The 19,087-nt window shown below is 53.3% G+C and overlaps 1 protein-coding gene across 1 annotated transcript in view; it reads left to right on the top strand.

The window, feature by feature from the left end:
* Window positions 1-19,087, top strand: part of PREX1 (phosphatidylinositol-3,4,5-trisphosphate dependent Rac exchange factor 1) — a gene marked incomplete at both ends in the record, with an annotated part of 163,646 nt that overhangs the window by 117,751 nt on the left and 26,808 nt on the right. The window contains 6 exons of the mRNA XM_084247009.1: window positions 2,568-2,668; window positions 3,959-4,062; window positions 4,247-4,296; window positions 6,310-6,385; window positions 14,191-14,263; window positions 17,834-17,976. Of these exons, the coding sequence (XP_084103135.1) occupies window positions 2,568-2,668; window positions 3,959-4,062; window positions 4,247-4,296; window positions 6,310-6,385; window positions 14,191-14,263; window positions 17,834-17,976 (547 nt within the window). The remainder of the gene's footprint in view (window positions 1-2,567; window positions 2,669-3,958; window positions 4,063-4,246; window positions 4,297-6,309; window positions 6,386-14,190; window positions 14,264-17,833; window positions 17,977-19,087) is intronic.

Raw genomic sequence — 19,087 nt, forward strand, 5'->3', positions numbered from 1 at the left:
TGTAGTTCACAGATGTGTTTGCAGTGGGTCACGTGGTGCTTTCAGAAAATTTTGGACTCGACACCAGCTTTTAGCAGTTGGGAGATTTCACAGGAAATGCCGGATTTCCGACTTCTCTCGTGTAGTCTTCCCGTGCAGCCACGGCCCCGCCTCAGGGGTGCGGGCTGGCGCGGCAGTCTCCACCTGGCCCTCTCCCCCCTTACTGGGTCCTCGTTTTAGAGATGATTTTTATCTGCTTTTGCATGCTGGATCCCGGCTTAAGACTTCACGTGATCAGAGTGTGAGCCTGCTAAACCCAGAAGGCCCGGGGTGAACCTCTTGCCAGTAGCCCCCAGAGAGGAGCAGCCACTTGTCCGAGTTTATCCAGCTCATTGGCAGCCCTGCTTGGTCCTCTGAAAAGGGCCAGACTCAGCTCAGGGGTCAAAACAGGGGTCACAGTTGTTGTCCTCTGGGCTGGCTTCTTCTACTCTAACAGCTGCTGTGGGGACACTTCCTGTCCCCCCGCCCTGGCCATGGGGCTGCTGGCCAGAGGCAGCCCCCGGTGGGACAGCTGGTGGGCAGCTGGATGTCGAGTGTCCAGCATCTGAGAGTGGGCACTCAACATCTGTTTGCCTCTCTCAGTGGCCGGCAACCTTCTCACTGAGTTTTGGGACTTTGAGAGTGGAGGGGGGGGTGAGTAAGACCCAGAACAATCTCTTCCCCACCTGGGGTCCCACTCCACACAATCCTCCATTCCTCCTGTGCCCCGTGGCACTGTTGGGGCTCCTTGAATGCTGCAGCACACATCACATCACGACCTACACACAAGGCAGGTCTTTGCTCCGACAAACACTGCACAGCTAAAAATAGCTCTGCCCCCTCTGGCCCTGTAATTGGAGGCGGGACAGCTGGTTTCGATAAGCGGGGAGCTGTGTCCTGGCCAGCTGCCACCTGCTTTCATTGAACACAGATTGCCTCGGAAGGAGCCCCATTCCCGGCTCTCCCTTTTCCTGCTGACTTCGAGGGGGCTGAGCTCTGCATGGAGCTGAGCCTGTTGTCGAGAGCTGGGGCCTTGGGCCTCTGCTGGGTAGTCATGTTGGCTTCGCCTGACTTCCGTTGGCCTCTGAGCACTGCTTCTCCTGAGACCTTGCTGCTGTCCCCAGAACATTCCTCCATTTGATCAGTAAATGATGATGGAACCTCCTGTGCTTAAACTCCTCTCCCAGGGGTTGTGGGGAGAGCTGAGAAGAAAGACAAAATTTCCCTGTCAGCATGGAGATTACATTCTGGGTAGAGGAGGTGGCCAATAAGTATATAAATAATATGTGTAACTTCAGACAGTGATAAGTGCTAAAAAGCAAGGGAACAACTTTTGACAAGATGATCAGGGAGGTACCATTTGAGCTGAGACTGAAGGATGAAAAGGGCTACATGAAGAGCTGGGGATGGTTGTTTCCCGGCAGTGGGAACAGCACATGCAAGGGCCCTGAGGCAGGAGGGAGTCTGACATTTTTTAAAGGGAAAGATAGTGATGTGGCAAAACCATGATAGGATAAAGGCGATGAGGTCAATGAAGATGGGGGAGGGGAGTTCAGGGAAGACACTGTCATCCCGCAGACAGAGTTCAGATTTTCCTTTGAGAGTAAGGGGAAGCCTGCTGGAGGGTTTTAAGTAGGGGCATTTCACGACTGGCTCTCTGCAATCTTCCTTAGCCCTGATTTCTTCCTGTCTGTTCATTCCTTCTGTTCATCCATCTACCTACCCACCCATGTACCTACCCATCTAACCACTCATCATTCATTTCCCCCGCTCATCTATCCAGTCTTCTATCCACTGAACTATCTATCCACTCTTGCATGCTCACCTCCACCCACGTACCCCTTCGTCTTTCCAGCCATCATGTCACCTGTCTGTCAAGATATCCGTTCATCCATTTACCTACTCTTTCCATTCACTTACCTGTCCATTCATGTGTCTATTTTCCATCCATTCACTATCCATTCACTATCCATCCATCCTCCATCCACCCATCCACCCACTCATCCGTCTATCCATGCATCTGTCCACACACTCATCTACCACCATCCAGCTGTGTAGTGATCTGCCTAGTCATTCACCTTTAGCCTAGTAGTCATCCATCTATGTTTCTGCATTCATCCGCCCCTTCCTCCTTTCTTCCCTATACCAATACACACCCACCCCTGTCGGTCCATCCATCCATCTGTCCGTCCGTCCATCCATCCATCCATTCAAACATCCATCCATCCATCCATCCATCCATCCATCCATCCATCCACCTATCCACCCATCCATCCACCCATCCACCCATCCACCTATCCATCCATCCATCCATCCATCCATCCATCCATCCATCCATCCATCCATCCAGTGACCCTGAGGAAGGGCCTGGGTTCTGGTCACACATATCTCTCTGCCATTGGCTTCGGGGAAGCACAACTCCCAGGACAGTGGAAAGCTAATCTTTACTTCCCTGTGGGAGGGGCCTCGGTGGGGCTAGACCAGCTTTGTGCTGCTCTCTGTGGTCCCAGTACCGGGCAGTCCTCCAACTGATGTTTTGTTCCTGGCAGTGAGTTTGTTGCCTGGCTTCTGGAAATTGGTGAAATCAGCAAGACTGAAGAAGGAGTCAACTTGGGCCAAGCGCTGCTGGAGAACGGTATTATCCACCATGGTAAGTGGGGCTGGGCTTGGGTGGGACAAGGGGTAGGACCAGGCCAGACCTGTTACAATAGGGCTGTAATTCGGAGGCTACTTCTGCATTTGGAGGTAGCCACCCTGCATGGCCCTGGGCACATGGATGCTCTTATAAATCTGCTCTCAGGGCTGAAACCTAGCATTCACCTGGGTACCAGCCATGCAAGGACCCCTGGAGTAGTTGGGGCCAGAAAAGGCCAGAACTTTTCTCAGACATTCAGCAAACATTTATTGGGTGCCTGTTACGTGCCAGGTGCTGCATGCACAGCAGAGTTGTCCTCATGGAGTGACCTTCTAGGGGCAGGAGGACAATCAGTGTGGGAAGTGGCGATGACTACAAGGTGGGTGGAGGAGGCCAGGGGCTCACTTTGAGGAAGGGCGGTGGGCAGCCCTCACTGAGATGATGGTGGAAAAGACCCAAGAGGGAGGGAGGGAGTCCGGGTGGAGGGGAGTCCAAGCAGAGGGAACCACCAATGCCAAGTCCCCAGGCAGGAGTCTGAGCAGTTTGTTCAGGGAGCAGCAAGGAGGCCAGTATGGCTGCTTCCAAGTGGACAGGGGAGAGAAAGGAGGTGATGTCAGGACCACAGGCCCAGGGGCATGTTTGTGGGTGGAGGCCCAAATCTGTGTAGGAGTTTGTGGAGTGTTTGGCTTTTACTCTCAAGTGAGGTGGGAAGCCACTGCTGTGCTCTGAGTAGAGAAAACACACCGAGGCTCAGATTCTCACAGGAGCCCTCTGGCTGCTGGGCAGAGTGGCCTGTTGTGCCATGGGGGTGGCAGAGTGCCCAGCAGGGAGGAAGCTGAGGTGGCCTAAGGAAAGGATGAAGGTGGTACTGACCAGAGTGGGCTGTGGAGGCCGATTGTAAATGTTTTGAAGGAAGAGCTGTAGGATTTGCTAGTAGGTCCAAAATGAGAAGCACCAGAGAGGCCCAACTGTTGTGTAGATGGTTCTAAAAGGCCCAACAGTATGGGCTAAGGCCCTGGCATGCTCTGGCCCCACGTGTCCTTTGGTGAGCTAGCTCCAAGGAGTTGGTGGGCCACATGGCCCCCTTGCAGGCCCGAGACCTGGAGCTGCGCAGCCCCTTTGATGGGTCTCAGCAGGGCCTGCTTGTCACGTGGGGAGACTGTGTTACCTCATCGGAGTGTGTGTCGGGAGTCAGTGAAGCAGACCCTCTGCACAGGGCCTGGCCGAGTGGAACAATGATGGGAGGCTTGGGTAGGGAGGGGCTGGGGGCATGCCAGGCCTTACCTGCCTGCTGGGTCCCTCCAGTCTCTGACAAGCACCAGTTCAAGAACGAGCAGGTGATGTATCGCTTCCGCTACGACGATGGCACCTACAAGGCCCGCAGTGAGCTGGAGGACATCATGTCCAAGGTAGGCCCCCCCGGCCCCTGACCATGACCGCGCGGTCACTGAAGACCAGATCTGGGGCCTCTACTGCCCCATGGTCCCCACCTTCCCCGACTCTGTCCTGGGAGCCCTCTCTACCAGCAGCCTGGATTTGGAGACCCCCTGAAGGATGTGGCCTGATCCCAGACTTACCCTTTTTTTCTTGCAGGGTGTGAGGCTATACTGCCGTCTTCACAGCCTCTACACCCCCATGATCAAGTAAGTTACTCTCTCCACGCTCCAGTTTCACCTCTGCCTCTTCTTGGCTATGTGGCCTTGGGCTGATAGCTTAACCTCTCTGAGCCTCAATTCCCTTCTCCATCAAATGGGGAAAAAAAAAATTGTGTCTACCCTGGAGTTTTGTCATAAGGTTAGGTGAATTAATTCGTGGGAAACATTGTTGTCTCCTGATGCCTCAGTTTTTTCCTCTATGCCATAAGGATGATAGCAGAATCCACCTCATGGTCTTTGCACTTGCTGTTCCCTCTGCCTGGAATGCTCTTCCCCTATGTATTTGCATATTTGTTCTCTCCCTTCCTTCAGATGTCTCCCAATCAGAGCGACCTCCCCTGACTGCCTTGCTACACACTAACCTCCTACTTCACTTTTCTTGAAACTTGTCTGTAGTTGACATAGTGTATATTTATTTGTTTACCTATGTCTTCTTTCTTCCCCACCGAGTAGTTAAACTCACCAGGGGTGGGGAATTTGCTCACTGCTGTGTCTGCCGTGTCCCTACACCTAGAACAGCTCCTAGCACAGTGCCCACCAGTGGACCTTTCAGCCCTGATAGAAATGCCCCGTAGCTGCACTGTCCAGTACAGTGGCCACTAGTCACACATGACTGTCGAGCCCTTGAAACTCAGGAATGGAATTTAAAATTTGATTGCATACTAATTGCTAGAAGAAACCACCAAATATTGGAGAGTGTGGGCTTCGGCCAAAGTAGCACTCTTAAAGGTGTGTTGATTGAATGTTGAAAGGTAATGAAGCTCCTTTATCTTTGTTTCTGCATCTGTGAAATGGCACAAATAGCTCACACTTGTGAGGTTTTCACGAGCATGACATGTGAGTGGAGCCTGGTGGCAGTGAGCGCTCTGGAAATGCAGCTGGTCAGAGGTTTTCTTTCCTGGGAAGTGAGGTTTGTTGTTTCGTTGTGGGTGGAGGGACGGTGAAGGCTGACCCCATTCTTCCTCAGCTGGAGAGTCCTCTGCTGCACCCCCTCTCCTCTGTCAGCTCTTATCACCTCTCAGAGGAGTAGAGAGGAGGGGCCTCCTCTTCCTGGCATTTGCTGGCCCTGTTCCTTGGAGGTCGGGCTTGGGAACTATTTTCATCTCTAGACCAGCACCCTGCCCCCTCCCCCAGCGCCTCCCACTGCTCTTGTGTGAGTTGCAGAAAGCAGGCTGGAGTCGCTCAGTTCAGCCTCGGCCCATGCAGGAAATATCCCTCTGTCAACCCCAGAGAAGAGTGTCGGGGCAGGCAGTGGGCTTCCACAGGTGGCCTGCCTGCTCCCCAATTCTGGGCCAGATCAGCCACCGCACAGGCTGGCCACATGACCCTGGTTTTCAGGCTTCCCAGCCAAGGAGTGGCTGCAGGGTGGCCCCTGAGACTCAGCGGGAAGGTGGATGCTGCATAGGGCAGGACCCTCTGCTCAGCCTGACTCCCCACGCCACATGCTATGGTTTTTGTTCTCTTTAAACACACAAATGTCAAGAACAGGACAAAAGAAAAAGGGAAGAATCGAGATTTCTCCTCAGTACTCCTGTGACTCAGGTCTCCGCAGCCTTGGCGCTGTTGGCATTTGGGCGGGATAATTCACTGCTGCAGGATGCTTAGTGGCATCCTCAATCTCTACCTGCTAGATGCTGGTGGTGCTGCTCCCTCTGCCACCCCCAGCCTGGTCACGATTGTTAAAAATGTCTCCAGACACAGCCAAATGTTTTGGGGGGGGGCTGCATGAGAACCCCCTGGGCTGGAGAGAAGAGTTTCTAGAGGTTGAGGGCCATCTCTCCGGCCCCCTCCCTCACACGGGAGGGTGGGGTTGGGCCAGACCTGCGAGCTCAGGCTGCAATGTGGAATCGGGGCTGGGATTCCTGCCCAGGGATCTCCCCATTACCCGCCTCCAGCCCTCACGCGCCCAGACGCCCTTGGGTCCTGAGAGTGCTGCAGGGACATGGGGACCATCCTCACCTGCAAGTGCATGTTCTCAGCCATGCTCCCTGTTCCCCGCAGAGACCGCGATTACCACCTGAAGACCTACAAGTCCGTGCTGCCTGCGAGCAAGCTGGTGGACTGGCTGCTGGCTCAGGTGAGCACCCCTAACTGGCGTCACACGCCTCTCGCTCGCCCAGGACTGAGCGGCTGGCCTGGGTCGTGCCTTTTAGTTCTGATTTTTGAAAAAATTTCTATTAGTTTTCAATTGCTGTAACAAATACTCAGAACATGACATTAACCTGCTTAGACCTATTTGTAAATGTACAGTTCGGGACACTGAATACACCCCCACATTAGTGTGCAACAATGACCACCATCTATCTCCAGGATTCTTCATCTTGCAAAAGTGGGACTGTGTCCCCATTAAGCCATAACTCCCCAGCCGCTGGCCCCCACCCTCCCACTTTCTGTCACTGTGAATTGATCATAGAAGTGGAATCACAGAGCATCTGTCCTGTGATGGCTTCATTCACTTAGTACAGTGTCTTTAAAAGGAAGTTCCTTCCTTTTCAAGGCTAAATAGTATTCCATTGTCAGTATGTACCATGTTTTATTGATCCATCAAAGAAACACATGGGTTGCTCCACCTTAGGGCTTCCAGTTTTATTTTTTTATTTTTTTTTTTTAAGATTTATTTATTTATTTATTTATTTATACAAGCACTGGGTACAGTCAGAAGCGCGGGAGGGCGAGAGAATTCACCAGAGCCAGAGCGGGGAGCAGAGCAGGCAGAAGGACTGAAGTACACTGCTGAGGGGAGCAGCGGGCGGCAGGAGAGGTCTGCGCGCCATGCGGGACCCTCCTCCGGTGGCCGGGGAGCAGCCGGGGATCGAACCGGCGCTGCAGAGGCTGCGGGCAGCTTCGCAACCCAGCGCTCAACCGCTGCGCCACAGGGGAGAGGGCTTCCAGTTTTAAAACTGGGACAGTCTGGGGCAAACTGGGGATGCTAATATCGTCTTGACACCAAACTGGAGGCTGTATACAGAGCTTGTGAAGTTACTTCTCTCCAATAAGATCCCAGTAGGCAGGCTCAGGGTGGAGGCTTAGAAAATTATGTGTCAGTTTTGCTGGCCATTGTCTATCGAGGTGTCATAGCATCTCCCACCTGCCTGAGGCTTTACCTGTATGGGTCCTGTGCCCAAGGCATTTACCGGGGCCAGGGCTGGCAGGGCTTGTGCAGGCTCTCCTTGAGTCCTCCAACCCCTTTAAAGAGTGGGAACTAGGGCCTAGAGAGGCTGGACGTCTGCTCCAGGAGTACACGGCCTCACAGCAGCCAAGCTGGACTCAGACAGGCCTGTCTTGCCCTCTTGAGCCTCAGTTCTGAAAACTCCAGGGAGCCTGCAAGAACGCTCATTTGTCGTCTTGCAAAGAATGTACTGGTTGCAAAGATGAGGAGACAACTGTGAATTCAAAATGGATAAATGTTTAAACATTTACAGAGTGTAGCTTTATGTCCGCCTCATTAATTGTTAAATTTAGCATTCATAAAAACCTCATTCCATTTGAAAACAATTTGCTGGCTGGATTTTCTCACGTTGCCAAATTCCCGATGACTGCCTGGAAATCACAGCCAGTTTGTAAAATAAATGATTCTTGGTGCCAAATAACATCAAAAGCAAGCTTAGAAAAATTCTTGAAAAAAAAGTTCTTCAAACCCAGAAAGCCTACTTACTGTGGGATACGGGTGCATTTTAATATGTTTGCTCTGCTGTGGAACCCTAAGGCCTGGGAGGTCTTGAAACGACCCTGGATTTGAATTGAGATTTACATGCCTGGGAAGCCCTGTGCTTCTAACCACTGCACAACCCTGCCCCCTCCTTGGGATCCTTTTAGACTGGCCCAGAGCATGTGCTTTATTTATAGTCAGGGAGACCTGGGTTGAATCCCAGCTCTGCTACTTCCTAGCTGAGTGATGTAGGGCAAGCTGCTTAACCTCTCTGTGCCTCAGTTTCTATACCTGTAAAATGAAGCTAAAAAGAATATTTTCTCTTTTGAGGCTTCAGTGAGTTCATGACATCCGTGCTTAGAATGGGATCTGGCACAGAGCAATGTTCAGTGAACGTAACTTACTTTAACTCCTTCGCAAGGACTCAGCGAGGCTCAAAATTCTATGCGGTGGAAGGCTGACCAAATTGTGGAGGGATTTGGGGGTACAGGGACAGTAAGACCAGGAAGCTAACCTCTGGGGGTGTGGCGGGGAGGAGGGGTACAGTTGCTTCCAGGACCCGCCTTCTGAGTGTGCTGCTGCAGCGTAGGGCAGCGGTGGGGGTGGGGGGCTTTCTTTCTGTGGTTTAGGTCCTTTGGTTGGAACCCAAACACGCCTGGATTCAGGGTGCTTCCAACACCTCGACCCTTCCCATGGCCTCCGTCCCCCGACTCCATCAGTACCTGTGGCTGTCTGTTGGCTTCCAAGCCTGATGCGGACTTTGCCCCAAGTGGCAAATCCCGGCATGACCTGGGCAGCAGAGCAGATCATGGAGATGGTGAGAATTGGGGATCTGAGAAATGTTTGCAGATGGAACCCACAGGGTGCACTGCCCGGTGTGGGGTGAGAGTCCAGGATGGGTCCTGGGGTTTGGGCACAGTGAGAGATGGGGGAGCAGTCCCCAGAGGGAACAATGAGAGCTCTCCTGGGCTGAGGGAAGGTGCTGCCATTGGGGGGCCCTTGTGGGTGGGTGGAAGAGGGGGCAGCTTTGCACACCTGGGGCTCAGGTGGTGTCACGTTCCTCGTTGGCTTTGGGTGGCATTTCAGCGCTGGCAGGGAGGAAGGACCAGCTGAAGCACCCGCAGCACTGGCTTCTCTGGTGATTGGCATTGGCCTTGGTGGAGGCTGGCTCGTCCCCGGTGTGGTTCTGAGTCCTTGTCAGTTGGTCCTGAGGACCCCACCCTGCCTGACACCAGCGTCCTGTTGCAAGTGGAGGCAGAGGGAGGACGGTGGTGGGAAGGTTGCAGCTGACCATGAATGTGCCTGTCCACTTCAGCAGACCTCCCGTGGCTCAGCCCGGCCAGGGCACACAAGGAAGCTAATCGGAGCTGACACAGGAGCGTGGCTTCTACGAGACCCACCGAAAGGCAGCTGGCAGCTGGCTCAGCTCAGGGAAAGGCATGTTGAGTTCTCTCTGTGGGGGGTGAAGTCTGGTTTCAGCAAGTCTTGATTTTAAGAGTTGTCCCCCTTTAAGCCTTAGCAGGAAAGTTAAGAGGAAAACACACATTTGCAGAATTAGGAGGGTGATTTCACTTTGAGCACATACCTGTCGGTCATGCTGCTCCTTGAGCCAAAATGTTGATTGAAACCTACGGTGTCATCTAGAAATGCTCCTGGCTATGCATAATAGGAAATCTGACTTACACAATCAAGATATTTTCCTCTCACATAATGGGAAGCTTAAATTACACTGAAGACAGTTCTCGCTCACGTAACTAGGTGTTCGGAGCCCAGGGTCTTAGATCTCCACAACGCCATTTATACCCAGGCCCCTCCGGCTCTGTGTGCTCCCATCCTCGAGCCAGTCGCCTCATTGTCATAAGATGGCTGCCGCAGCTCCGGGCACAACATCTGTGTTGATCTATGGCTCCAGGGAACAGCAGGGGCACTTGGAGAGCGCTTTCCCCCTCCGTTTATTAGGGGAGGAAACATCCCTTCCTGCCTCCGTGGTCTTCCTGGAGGCCTCCTTGGCCAGATGGTTCCCACCCGTTCTCCTGAACCGCCCCCTGGCAGGGAGCAGGGATTGCTGAGAGTGGCTGGGAGTTCCTCGGGATTCGTTCCTTAAGCTTGGGGAGGGGCTCCACCCCTCTGCCTGGACAAGTCAGGATTCTTTTAACCCAGGGGATAAGGTGAGCGTTAGTGCTTGGACAGATAAGCGCGGCTGTGCCAGCGCTGATCTCTGTGCATTATCTCAGCCCTCAGGACAGTCAGGGGAGGACACAGTTATCACCCTCATTTTAATGATGAGAAAACTGAGGCTCAGGGCACATCTCTTGCCTCAGGGCACAAAGTCGTGGGGTTCTCCTGTAAGACTGTGTGTGTGTGGGGGGGTTTCTGTTGTGATGTCTTGGTCATAGTAGTAGCAATAGTAATTATAGTCCTTTGGGCGTCTGAGTGGGGAGCACTACTCAGGGGTGGCAGGGGCTTGGAAAATTAAGGGCAAATGGGAGAATTAAAGAAACACAATCGAGGAAGGGGAGCTGGGAGAGGTTAAGTGATTGCCCAGGTTCATAGCCAGGGCCGTGTGGGGTTTGGAACCGGGGATCCCACCCCACTGCTCTCTGCATCTCATCTCTCTCCACTATGAGTTTTGCTTGGTCTCTGTCCCCTGGGCCCAGGATGTCTAGGCTGTGGCTGTCAAAAGGAGGACGGGGTGAGTGGGTGGGTGGGAACCAGCAGGGTCGGGCCAGGAGCCAGGTGCGGAGTGGGGGCACAGATCTGCCAGCTCCCGTGCTGGCTCTGCAGAAACGTGCCAGGAGTGCCTGCCATGCTGACCCCACCATCAGGCAGCTGGCAGGTGCTGACTGTGCAGGTTCCCAGCACGAGGTGGTGTCAGAGGTCAGGGTGGGAGGCTGGCAGCCTGAGGCACCAGCATAGGCAACGAGGATCAAAAGGACAGGACGAACCCTGGCTACAGCCCTGGAGCCTCGGTTTCCCTGCCGTGAGCTGGTGGTGGGAGGGTCTGGCTCTGAAAGGATTCCATTCTCAAGGTATAACCGTGGGCAAGCTGCCAAGCCTGTCTGTACCTCAGTTTCCTCATCTGTCAAAGGGGACCGTGAGACTGGTTGTCCTTTGAGATCTGGGAGATTGTGCAGTGGGTGGGGTGTCAGGTTTCTGCGAAAGTTCCCTCTCCTGCGCCCTCCCCCAGCCCTGCTTTGCCTCCATCACTGTCATTCCTAGTTGATTCTCTCTAATGAGAAATAACTAAGAATAGCTGATCACATCTGTCAGATGCCGGCGTTGGGCCAGAGCCTCGCCCGTGCCTCCCACTTCTCTTCCTAGTCCTCGAGAAAGCCGGGTGATGCGTGGACATGGTCGCTTCCCTCCATTTCAGAGTCTTGGAGACTGAGTTAGGGAGGTGAGGTCAAAATCAGTTTCCCCTCCCTCCCTGCCTCCCTCCTACCCTTCCACCCATGCAACAGGTATCTTAGGTGCCCCACCAAGTGCTGGGCACTGTGTTTTTTGGCAGGGAGATGGGGTGACCGTGGTGGGCACTGTTGCCGCCCACAGGAGCTGACCCACTAATGAGAGACAGACCTTAAGCCACATAGCTGGCTTAAGTTCAACCTGAGCTCAGTTCAGGTTGTGATGAGTGCAGCACAGATACTATCTGAGGTAATGAGGGCGTGACTGGGGGAATCTTCGTGGGGAAGGCGTGGGGAGGTGCTGGGGGCTCCTTTAAGTCACTTAGGGAAAGACCTCTCCAGGGGGAGATGTGCAGATCTGGGGGAGGGCATTCTGGGTGGAGGAAAGAGCAGGTGCAAAGGCCCTGAGGTGAGGCCACGTGTCAGGAGCAGTAAGGAGACCAGCAGGGGTGGAGTGTGGCGGGTGAGCAGGTGAGCAGGTGAGCGGGGCAGGTGAGGCTTGCACAGAGCACCAAGCCCGTTTCCTCTGTGAAGGAGAAAGTGTGACTGTGGTTTCTCCACCGCTGGCTGGAGGTGGGATGGGGGTTTCTTCCCCAGGATGCATCCAGGGTCCCTGCATTTCACCGTTAACCTGAGTACCCAGGGGCTGTGCTAATTTAGGAACCCCCCTGCTGTCCTCCTAGGGCCCTTTGGGTGAGGGGCTGAGGATGGACTGGGAGTGCCTCTGAAAGCCAGGTGGGCTGCAGATGCTGGGCCTCCCACACTGCGGAACGGGGCCTGCCCACCACCTGGACCCTGGCTGTCCCTCCCCCGCTGGCCCCTCGCAGCTGGGGTGGCTGCTCAGGATGTGCCTCTCTCGTGGCCACCTCCCTGGCAAGGCTCTGAGCACACTTGCCCTCCAACCACTTGCCTGGGGTCCCACAGGAGAGAGTTTTCTTCATCCAGTCAGCCCTGGTGGCCAGTGTGGCAAAATGCCAAGGCCAGCCCTCCACCCCAACCCCTGCCCCACCCTCTGCTCTGGGCAGGCTGAGTCCTTCAGCCTCAGCCCTGGCTGTGTCCAGCAGTGCCTCTCAGTTCCTCACTTGGGAGTTCTTTAATGCAAGGCTGCCCTGCTCTCCTTGTCTGGCTGAACCTGCTTGAGGGTGTGTAGTCAGCTCATTGACCTGACTGCATTCTCCTGCAGGGTTTGGCTCCAGCTGACAATATCTTTATTCAATCAACAAACCCTTACTGAGCATCTGCTATATGGCAGGCCCTGCTCTGTGTGCTTAGGGTGCAACAGGGAACCAGCAGATGAAAGTCCTTGTCCCCGAGGAGCTGACCTCACTCATGGTCTCCTTGCCAGCTGTGCGCCTCGTGGCTCCTTGTGCAATCCAAGCTTTTCCCTACTTCCAGGTCATTGCCCTGTGCCCTCTGCTTCCCCCAACCCCGCCCACAGCCCACAAATACAACTCACACACTTTGCCTGAATGTCACTGGGGTTGCAAGAAACAGAAACAGATTCTGACTAATTTAAGGAAAGAAAGATGAGTTACTGGAAGGCCCTGGAGCACCCACAGAGTCAGGGGACCTAGGAGCCGGACTGTAGAAAGCACTGGCACTGGGAAACCCCCCTGGCTTCAGCCGAGGGGCACCATCCTCAGAATCAGCACTGACTGTCCCTGTCCTGGGGTTTCCCACTCGGGTATTGTGTTCCTGGGGCAGGGGGCGTCTCATGGACCGCAAGCCCCCGACCTGGCCTGGGAGGGTGGCAGACCTTGGAGGACAGCCCCACAGGTTATATTAGCCTGGGAGAGTTGGCCCCAGAGACGGGTCCGGGGCACTGGGCCCTGTCTGTTCATTCTTCAGTTTGAGTGTGATGTCACTTCTGTACATGAGTCAGATTCCTCTGATTTAAATGTTAGAGGTGTTTTCAGTTGCAATGACAGAAAACTAGACAGTGGCTTACACAGATCATCATGCCACCAGTGCAGAACCTTTTGTGCTTCCCTCAGCATCCTCAATCTTGTTAGTCATCGGAGAGCCCCTCAGCCCCCTGAGTCCCTTCCTCACACCACTTTTTCCCAGGCTGGGAGGGAGGTGCTGCTTTTCTTTGTCATCAGGAAGGAAGGTATTTTCCAGCACCCACTGGTAGCTTTCCCCAGATGTCTCACTGGCTCGAGCTAGGAGTTGAGCTTGATTTCTAGTACCAGAGCTCCAGCCATTGAGGAGGAAACAAGCCAGGGCTTAGTCTTTCTTTAGTATGAGGAAGCCTGGAGGCTGTTGGCCACTGCAGCTAAGGCAGCCTCCTTGGGGGATGGCTCTGCCCTCCTTAGCATCTTTCTATGTTGAGGTTACACTGTGGGCTGGGATGACTGCAGGGGCTCCAGCCATCACATCTTTGTTCCAGGGACAAAGAGGGTTTTCCCAGAATTCCCCACCGTGGTTTCTCCTTGGCCAGCTATAGCTGCAGGAGAGGCTGGGGTCCATAGTTGTCTGGCTGGATGCACAGCTGTCAACAACCACGAGGGTTTCCGTACCAGGGCAGGATCAGACAGGGTTGTTGCTAGGCAACCAGCAATGTCTGCCATTGCATGTCTCCACCTCTCCTTTGTGGTGTCAATCACACAACACATAACATATTTATCAAAAATGCAATTGAATAGTTTTCTTGTTTGAGACTTACTAACAACATTCCTGAAGATGCCTTGGGGTTACTGCAGCAAACACACACAAATCTGTGCCCTTGTGGATCCTTCAACCTAGGGCTGGTGGTGGACTTTTTACCAGCCTCGTTCAGCCCCCGGGTTTCTGTCCACCTAACCACCTCCCCTTCTTTTTCTATTCCAGGGCGACTGCCAGACACGGGAGGAGGCGGTGGCACTCGGCGTGGGCCTGTGTAACAACGGCTTCATGCACCACGGTAATCCACCCCTGCCCCTCTGCCCAGCCTCCTGAGGCCTCGTTTCCTGGGGTGTCTGTCCTGGAACAGAAGGGCTAGCAGGGACCCTGGCCCCTGGTGCATTTCACAGGGAGGGGAATCTGAGGCCTGGAGAGACAGATGGTGGGCTGAGTCTGCCCAAGGTGCAGGTGGGTGAGCCCAGTCTGGATGCCAGGTCTGTGGCCCTATAAGCCACTAGGTGTTTAGAGTGGCTCACAGGCCCCTCCACAGCCTCTCTGCTTTCCTGTGTCCTGTGCTGATTGAGGGGTGTCTAGTGGGGAATAAGAAAAGCTCGGCTGGAAAGACAGGAACTAGATTCCAGGTCAAATCTAGGAGCTTCTGGTGCCCTTATCCCTGGAGGGAATGTGACCTGCCAGGTTGGGCAGCCAGGCCAAAGCGTAGGCCTCTGGGCTTTCACAGGGAGAGGAGAGGCGTCTCCTGGGAACAGAGGACAGGTGGGTAGTAAGTGTGATGGGAAGGAAGCCAGGCAGGGCCACTTTCCTTGCCTCACCCCCAGATCAGTCTCTCCTGTTCCCATGGGGATAAGTCAGTGAGAGGAGTAGAGACCCTCCTGAGCTGAGGGTCCCCCTGGGTGCCTGTGGAGTATGCCTGTGAGGGGAGGGCAGAGCAGGGGACCTGGGATGAGGGGACTCTGATGGTCCAGTGATCTGGGGAAGGGCAGTGTGGTGACCGAGGGGAGAGACCCTCAGGGTCTCTTGTCTCCTCCGCTTCTGCCTGGTGCTCATCATGTGGCAAACTCTCTGCAAAAGGCCAGTCGGTAATGTAGGCTTTGCGGGCCCCATGTCTGTCATGGCTTGCTGCTGCTGTTGAGCACAGAAGCAGCCACAGACACTGTGAACAAGTGGGTGTGACTTGCCAATAAAACTTTATTAGAAAACAGGTGAAGGGCCTTCATTTCCCCGTTCCTGGCCTACCTGCTGTGCCTGCTGTCCCTTCAACAGGAGACAATATGCCGGGGAGCAGAACGATCACAAATGCCTTGTAGCCAGAGGCCGGTTCTAGGTTGGGCTCAGTAAGCCCATGCCCTTCTCTTTAATCCTTGGGCCTCAGTTTTCCAACCTTTCTGCTGTCCTCGCTCCTCTCAGCATGCCACAGTTTTGTGGGGTTCGGGCTTGCTCTCTTGCAGCCCGTTTTCCCAGCTAACACAGGCAGGTTGTGCCCAGTCATGGCAGCCTGGCCTTCCCATTGATCCACACAGTCTCACTAGAGTCCCTCGTTCCCAGAAACCGCTGCTCCCTGTGGGGCCCTCTGACAGCTCCATCCCTCCTGCCTTCAGATGGGCAGAACCTCTCATTTGTGGGGTAGAGTAATTAGGGGTCCGCCCCAGCTGCTATTCCGGGAAGGCTGCTGGCTGTGGGCATTCTGCAGGGGGTGACTCCCAGGCAGTACCGACACCCTCGGGGCCCCTCAGGGAGGGGAAATTGCAGGGCGGGTCCCCTGTTCCTTTGCTCCCTGCCACGAACTCAAAAATAGCCTAAAATAGGAAAGAGCCAAATCCTAGGGTTGTGGCTGCAGCAAAATGCAGGTTAGGGCACGGAGCAGAGGGGGGGCTGTGGCCCGCGTGGCCCCTCCCGCGGCTTTGGACCTGAGCTTGGTCAAGGGGCCTACGGTGTCCTCACGGATGGCCCTGAGAGGCTGGAGGTCCTGCTCTCTCACTTTGGGCACATCTGGGGAAACTGAGGCTCATGATTTAATCCTTGCAGCCATCCTAGGAAGTTGATACTATTATGAGCCCCACAGATGGGGAAACTGAGGCTCAGAGAGGCTACAAGATCATGAAGTTAGAAAGGCGCTGAGCAGGAATTTGAACCTGGACCTGTGCCCATCTCACAAGTCTGGCCTGTGGCCTGGACTGAAGGCTGGGCCTCACCTGGCTGAGTGCTGGGCTTCTAGCAGGCTCCAGGGGACACAGAATGTGGAAACTCCCCCCCCCATCACCCCCAGGCCTGAGTCTTTCAGGCTAATGTATACAGTGGACATGATGCCAGCCAGTCTCCCTTGGCCTGGCTCCCCAGCTCTGGGAAAGCAGCAATTTGTGTGTCTGTTTTATCCAAAGAAGTAGGTAATAGGGGTGTCTTGAGAACAAGGCTCATAAACAGCCAGATGTCCTGGGGAGCGAGAGGGGGAGAAAGGAACTGCTGCTTTTGATTTAGTCACAACTCGGCAGAAAGCCTCCATCTTGAGATGACAGGGAAGTCTGGAAGCCGAGGCGACTGGTTATCCCACTGACTCCAGAATAGGGCCTTTCTCAAGGCAGGCCAGCCAGCAAAAACACAGATGTAGCCAGTTCTGCACCTGCTTGACCTGTGACCTTGGACAGTTATTTAGCTTCTCTGGGTCCTAGTCTCCCCGTCTGTAAAAGGGGTGTAGCAGATCCTCCATGGACCTTCGCCTCTACCCACAGTGTACCTGGCACTAGTAGGTGCTTAGTTTAATTATAATCCATGGGGACCTGTTACTGGTTGTTTTCATTCATTTTTCCTGTCTGTCTTAGAACAGAGGTAAATGGTAACTATTTTAGGTTTGGAACCATATAGTCTCAGTTGCAATTATTTAACTTTTGTTGTAATGTGAAAGCAATCCCAGGTAATAGGTAAACAAGAGGGTGTGGCTGTCTTCCCTTAAAACTTTATGTATAAGGACAGGTCTTGGGCCGGATGCAGCCCACAGGGCCCTTGTCTAGGAGTCTCGTTGTGGATTATTTCTGATTCCTGGTGAGATTGAGTTCCTTTTCATATACTTGTTGCCCATGTGGGTCTTCCCATCTGTTAATTGCCCATTCATATACTTTGCCCTTTTGTCTGCAAGTCTGCCTTCTTTCTCTACTGGATTTGTTGGAGTTCCTTGTGTGTTGAAGATATTTATTCCTACAGTTACCTTTAAATGTGCTCTCTGCCTACGACCTTATTACTGAATGAAAGTCCTTACTTTTATTTTAGTGTGTTTTGGGGGATCTTGTACATGGGCATCTTTTTTTTAACCCTAGGGCAGAGATCCTGTCCTACATTTTTTGGGGGTGAGCTTTAGTTTTACTGTTCATATTTGGGTCAGATCCATCATTTTACAATCATATATGGTGTGAGGAAGGGATCCAGCTTTATTTCCCCTTCCCCCCAAGTCAGTTTTCCCTGGAGCATGTGGGGGATGGTCTGCATGGCACTGCTCATCCACTATATACTGAGTTCCCGTAAACATAGAATTTTATGTATGTGGAATTTCTGTTCTCTTCATGGGCTCTTTATCCATCTCTGGAGTTCAGTAGTTCAACACTGCTTTTATTACATGGCTTTGCAATATGTCTTTACAACAGGTGGGACAAGTTCACATTTTTCTAGAAAAGTCAGAAAGTCTGGTTTTTATGGGAAATAACGTAATATGTTAGTGTTGTCACATGATTTCATTTAATAAAACTCTGTGCTGGCCAAACCTAACTTGTACGGGGGCTGGTTCCGGCCCACGGCTGCCAGTTGGAAGTGCTGCTGAAACCTTCCCCCGGGAGCCTGACCATGCATGTGTGTGCTGGGTTTGCAGTGCTGGAGAAGAGCGAATTCAAGGATGAGTCCCAGTACTTCCGCTTCCATGCAGACGAGGAGATGGAGGGCACCAGCAGCAAGAACAAACAGCTTCGCAATGACTTCAAGCTGGTGGAGAATATTCTGGCCAAGCGCTTGCTGGTAGGAGTAGGGCTGAGCAGCTGCAGCTGCTTTCCCAGACCCCCCTGCAAGCCTGGGAGCTGGGCGGCCTTCACATTATGGCTAGAGAAGGGTTCTCACCTTTGGGCACCAGAATATGGGGCATTCTGATTATACTTCCAAGAGGCCACTTCACTGGCCGAGACTCCCCACTTCACAGAAGAGATTGCACTTGCTGGGCTCCTTTATTTTCCCTTTCCTTTCCTCTTGTCTATCCACTCCCCTGCCTAGCCTTGTGCAGAGAGGTGAGGCTCCTGAAATCACTCTTCCCGTGTGTTCTATGCCTTCAGTGCTCTAGGCTGGCCCCCTGTCCATGTTCAGTTGCCATAAATATCCTGGCAGTTAAGGTAGAGCATTTGTTAGCCTGTTCAGGTTTTTTACCAGCCTGAACCACCAAATCCTGTTTCTCTGCCCCCTGAAGAGCTGCATGCAGCCTCCATCTAAAAGCCTGGCCCACTGTGGGCAATTGGGAGAGGCACAGAAAGTTGATTTTTCAACACAACCAAGATTGGAGCTGAAGTCTCAATAATACTTCACTGCCCCTGTTGTACTTGTGGGAGCTGCTGTCTCTTCCGATTGCTCCGACTATGAAGTCCTCTCATGCTCCCCTTCACACTTAGAATATAGTCCAGTCTCTTACCATGGATCACAAGACTCTTCCAGCCTCTTGGCTTCATCTCCTGTGCTTTCCCTTTGTTCATTCCTTGCCAGCCACTCTGCTCTCCTTTCTTATCCTCCAGCAAGCACCACAGGGCCTTTGCACATGCTGTGCCCACTGTCTGGAGCATGTGCTTCACTCTATAAAGTTTTGTCCCTCATTTCATTCAGCTCAGATATCACCTCCTCTGCTGTCCCTTCCTGCCATGCCACTCCCTCCCTGCAGCACATTTAGTTATTTGTAGTCTGTTTGCCCTATTAGACAATCACATGTGGGCAGGAATTGTCTCATTCAGTATTGTACTCAGCACCCAGGAGAGTAACTGACCCATATAATAGGCAGTACAGTAGCTCAGCACGTACCTGTTGAATAAGTAAGTTCAATGTCTCTCTGCCACTGAACCCCAAAATCTTCCAACCTAGAGAGACGGCTCCT

Source organism: Talpa europaea (assembly GCF_964194135.1).
Source record: "Talpa europaea genome assembly, chromosome: 11".
Lineage (NCBI taxonomy): Eukaryota > Metazoa > Chordata > Mammalia > Eulipotyphla > Talpidae > Talpa > Talpa europaea.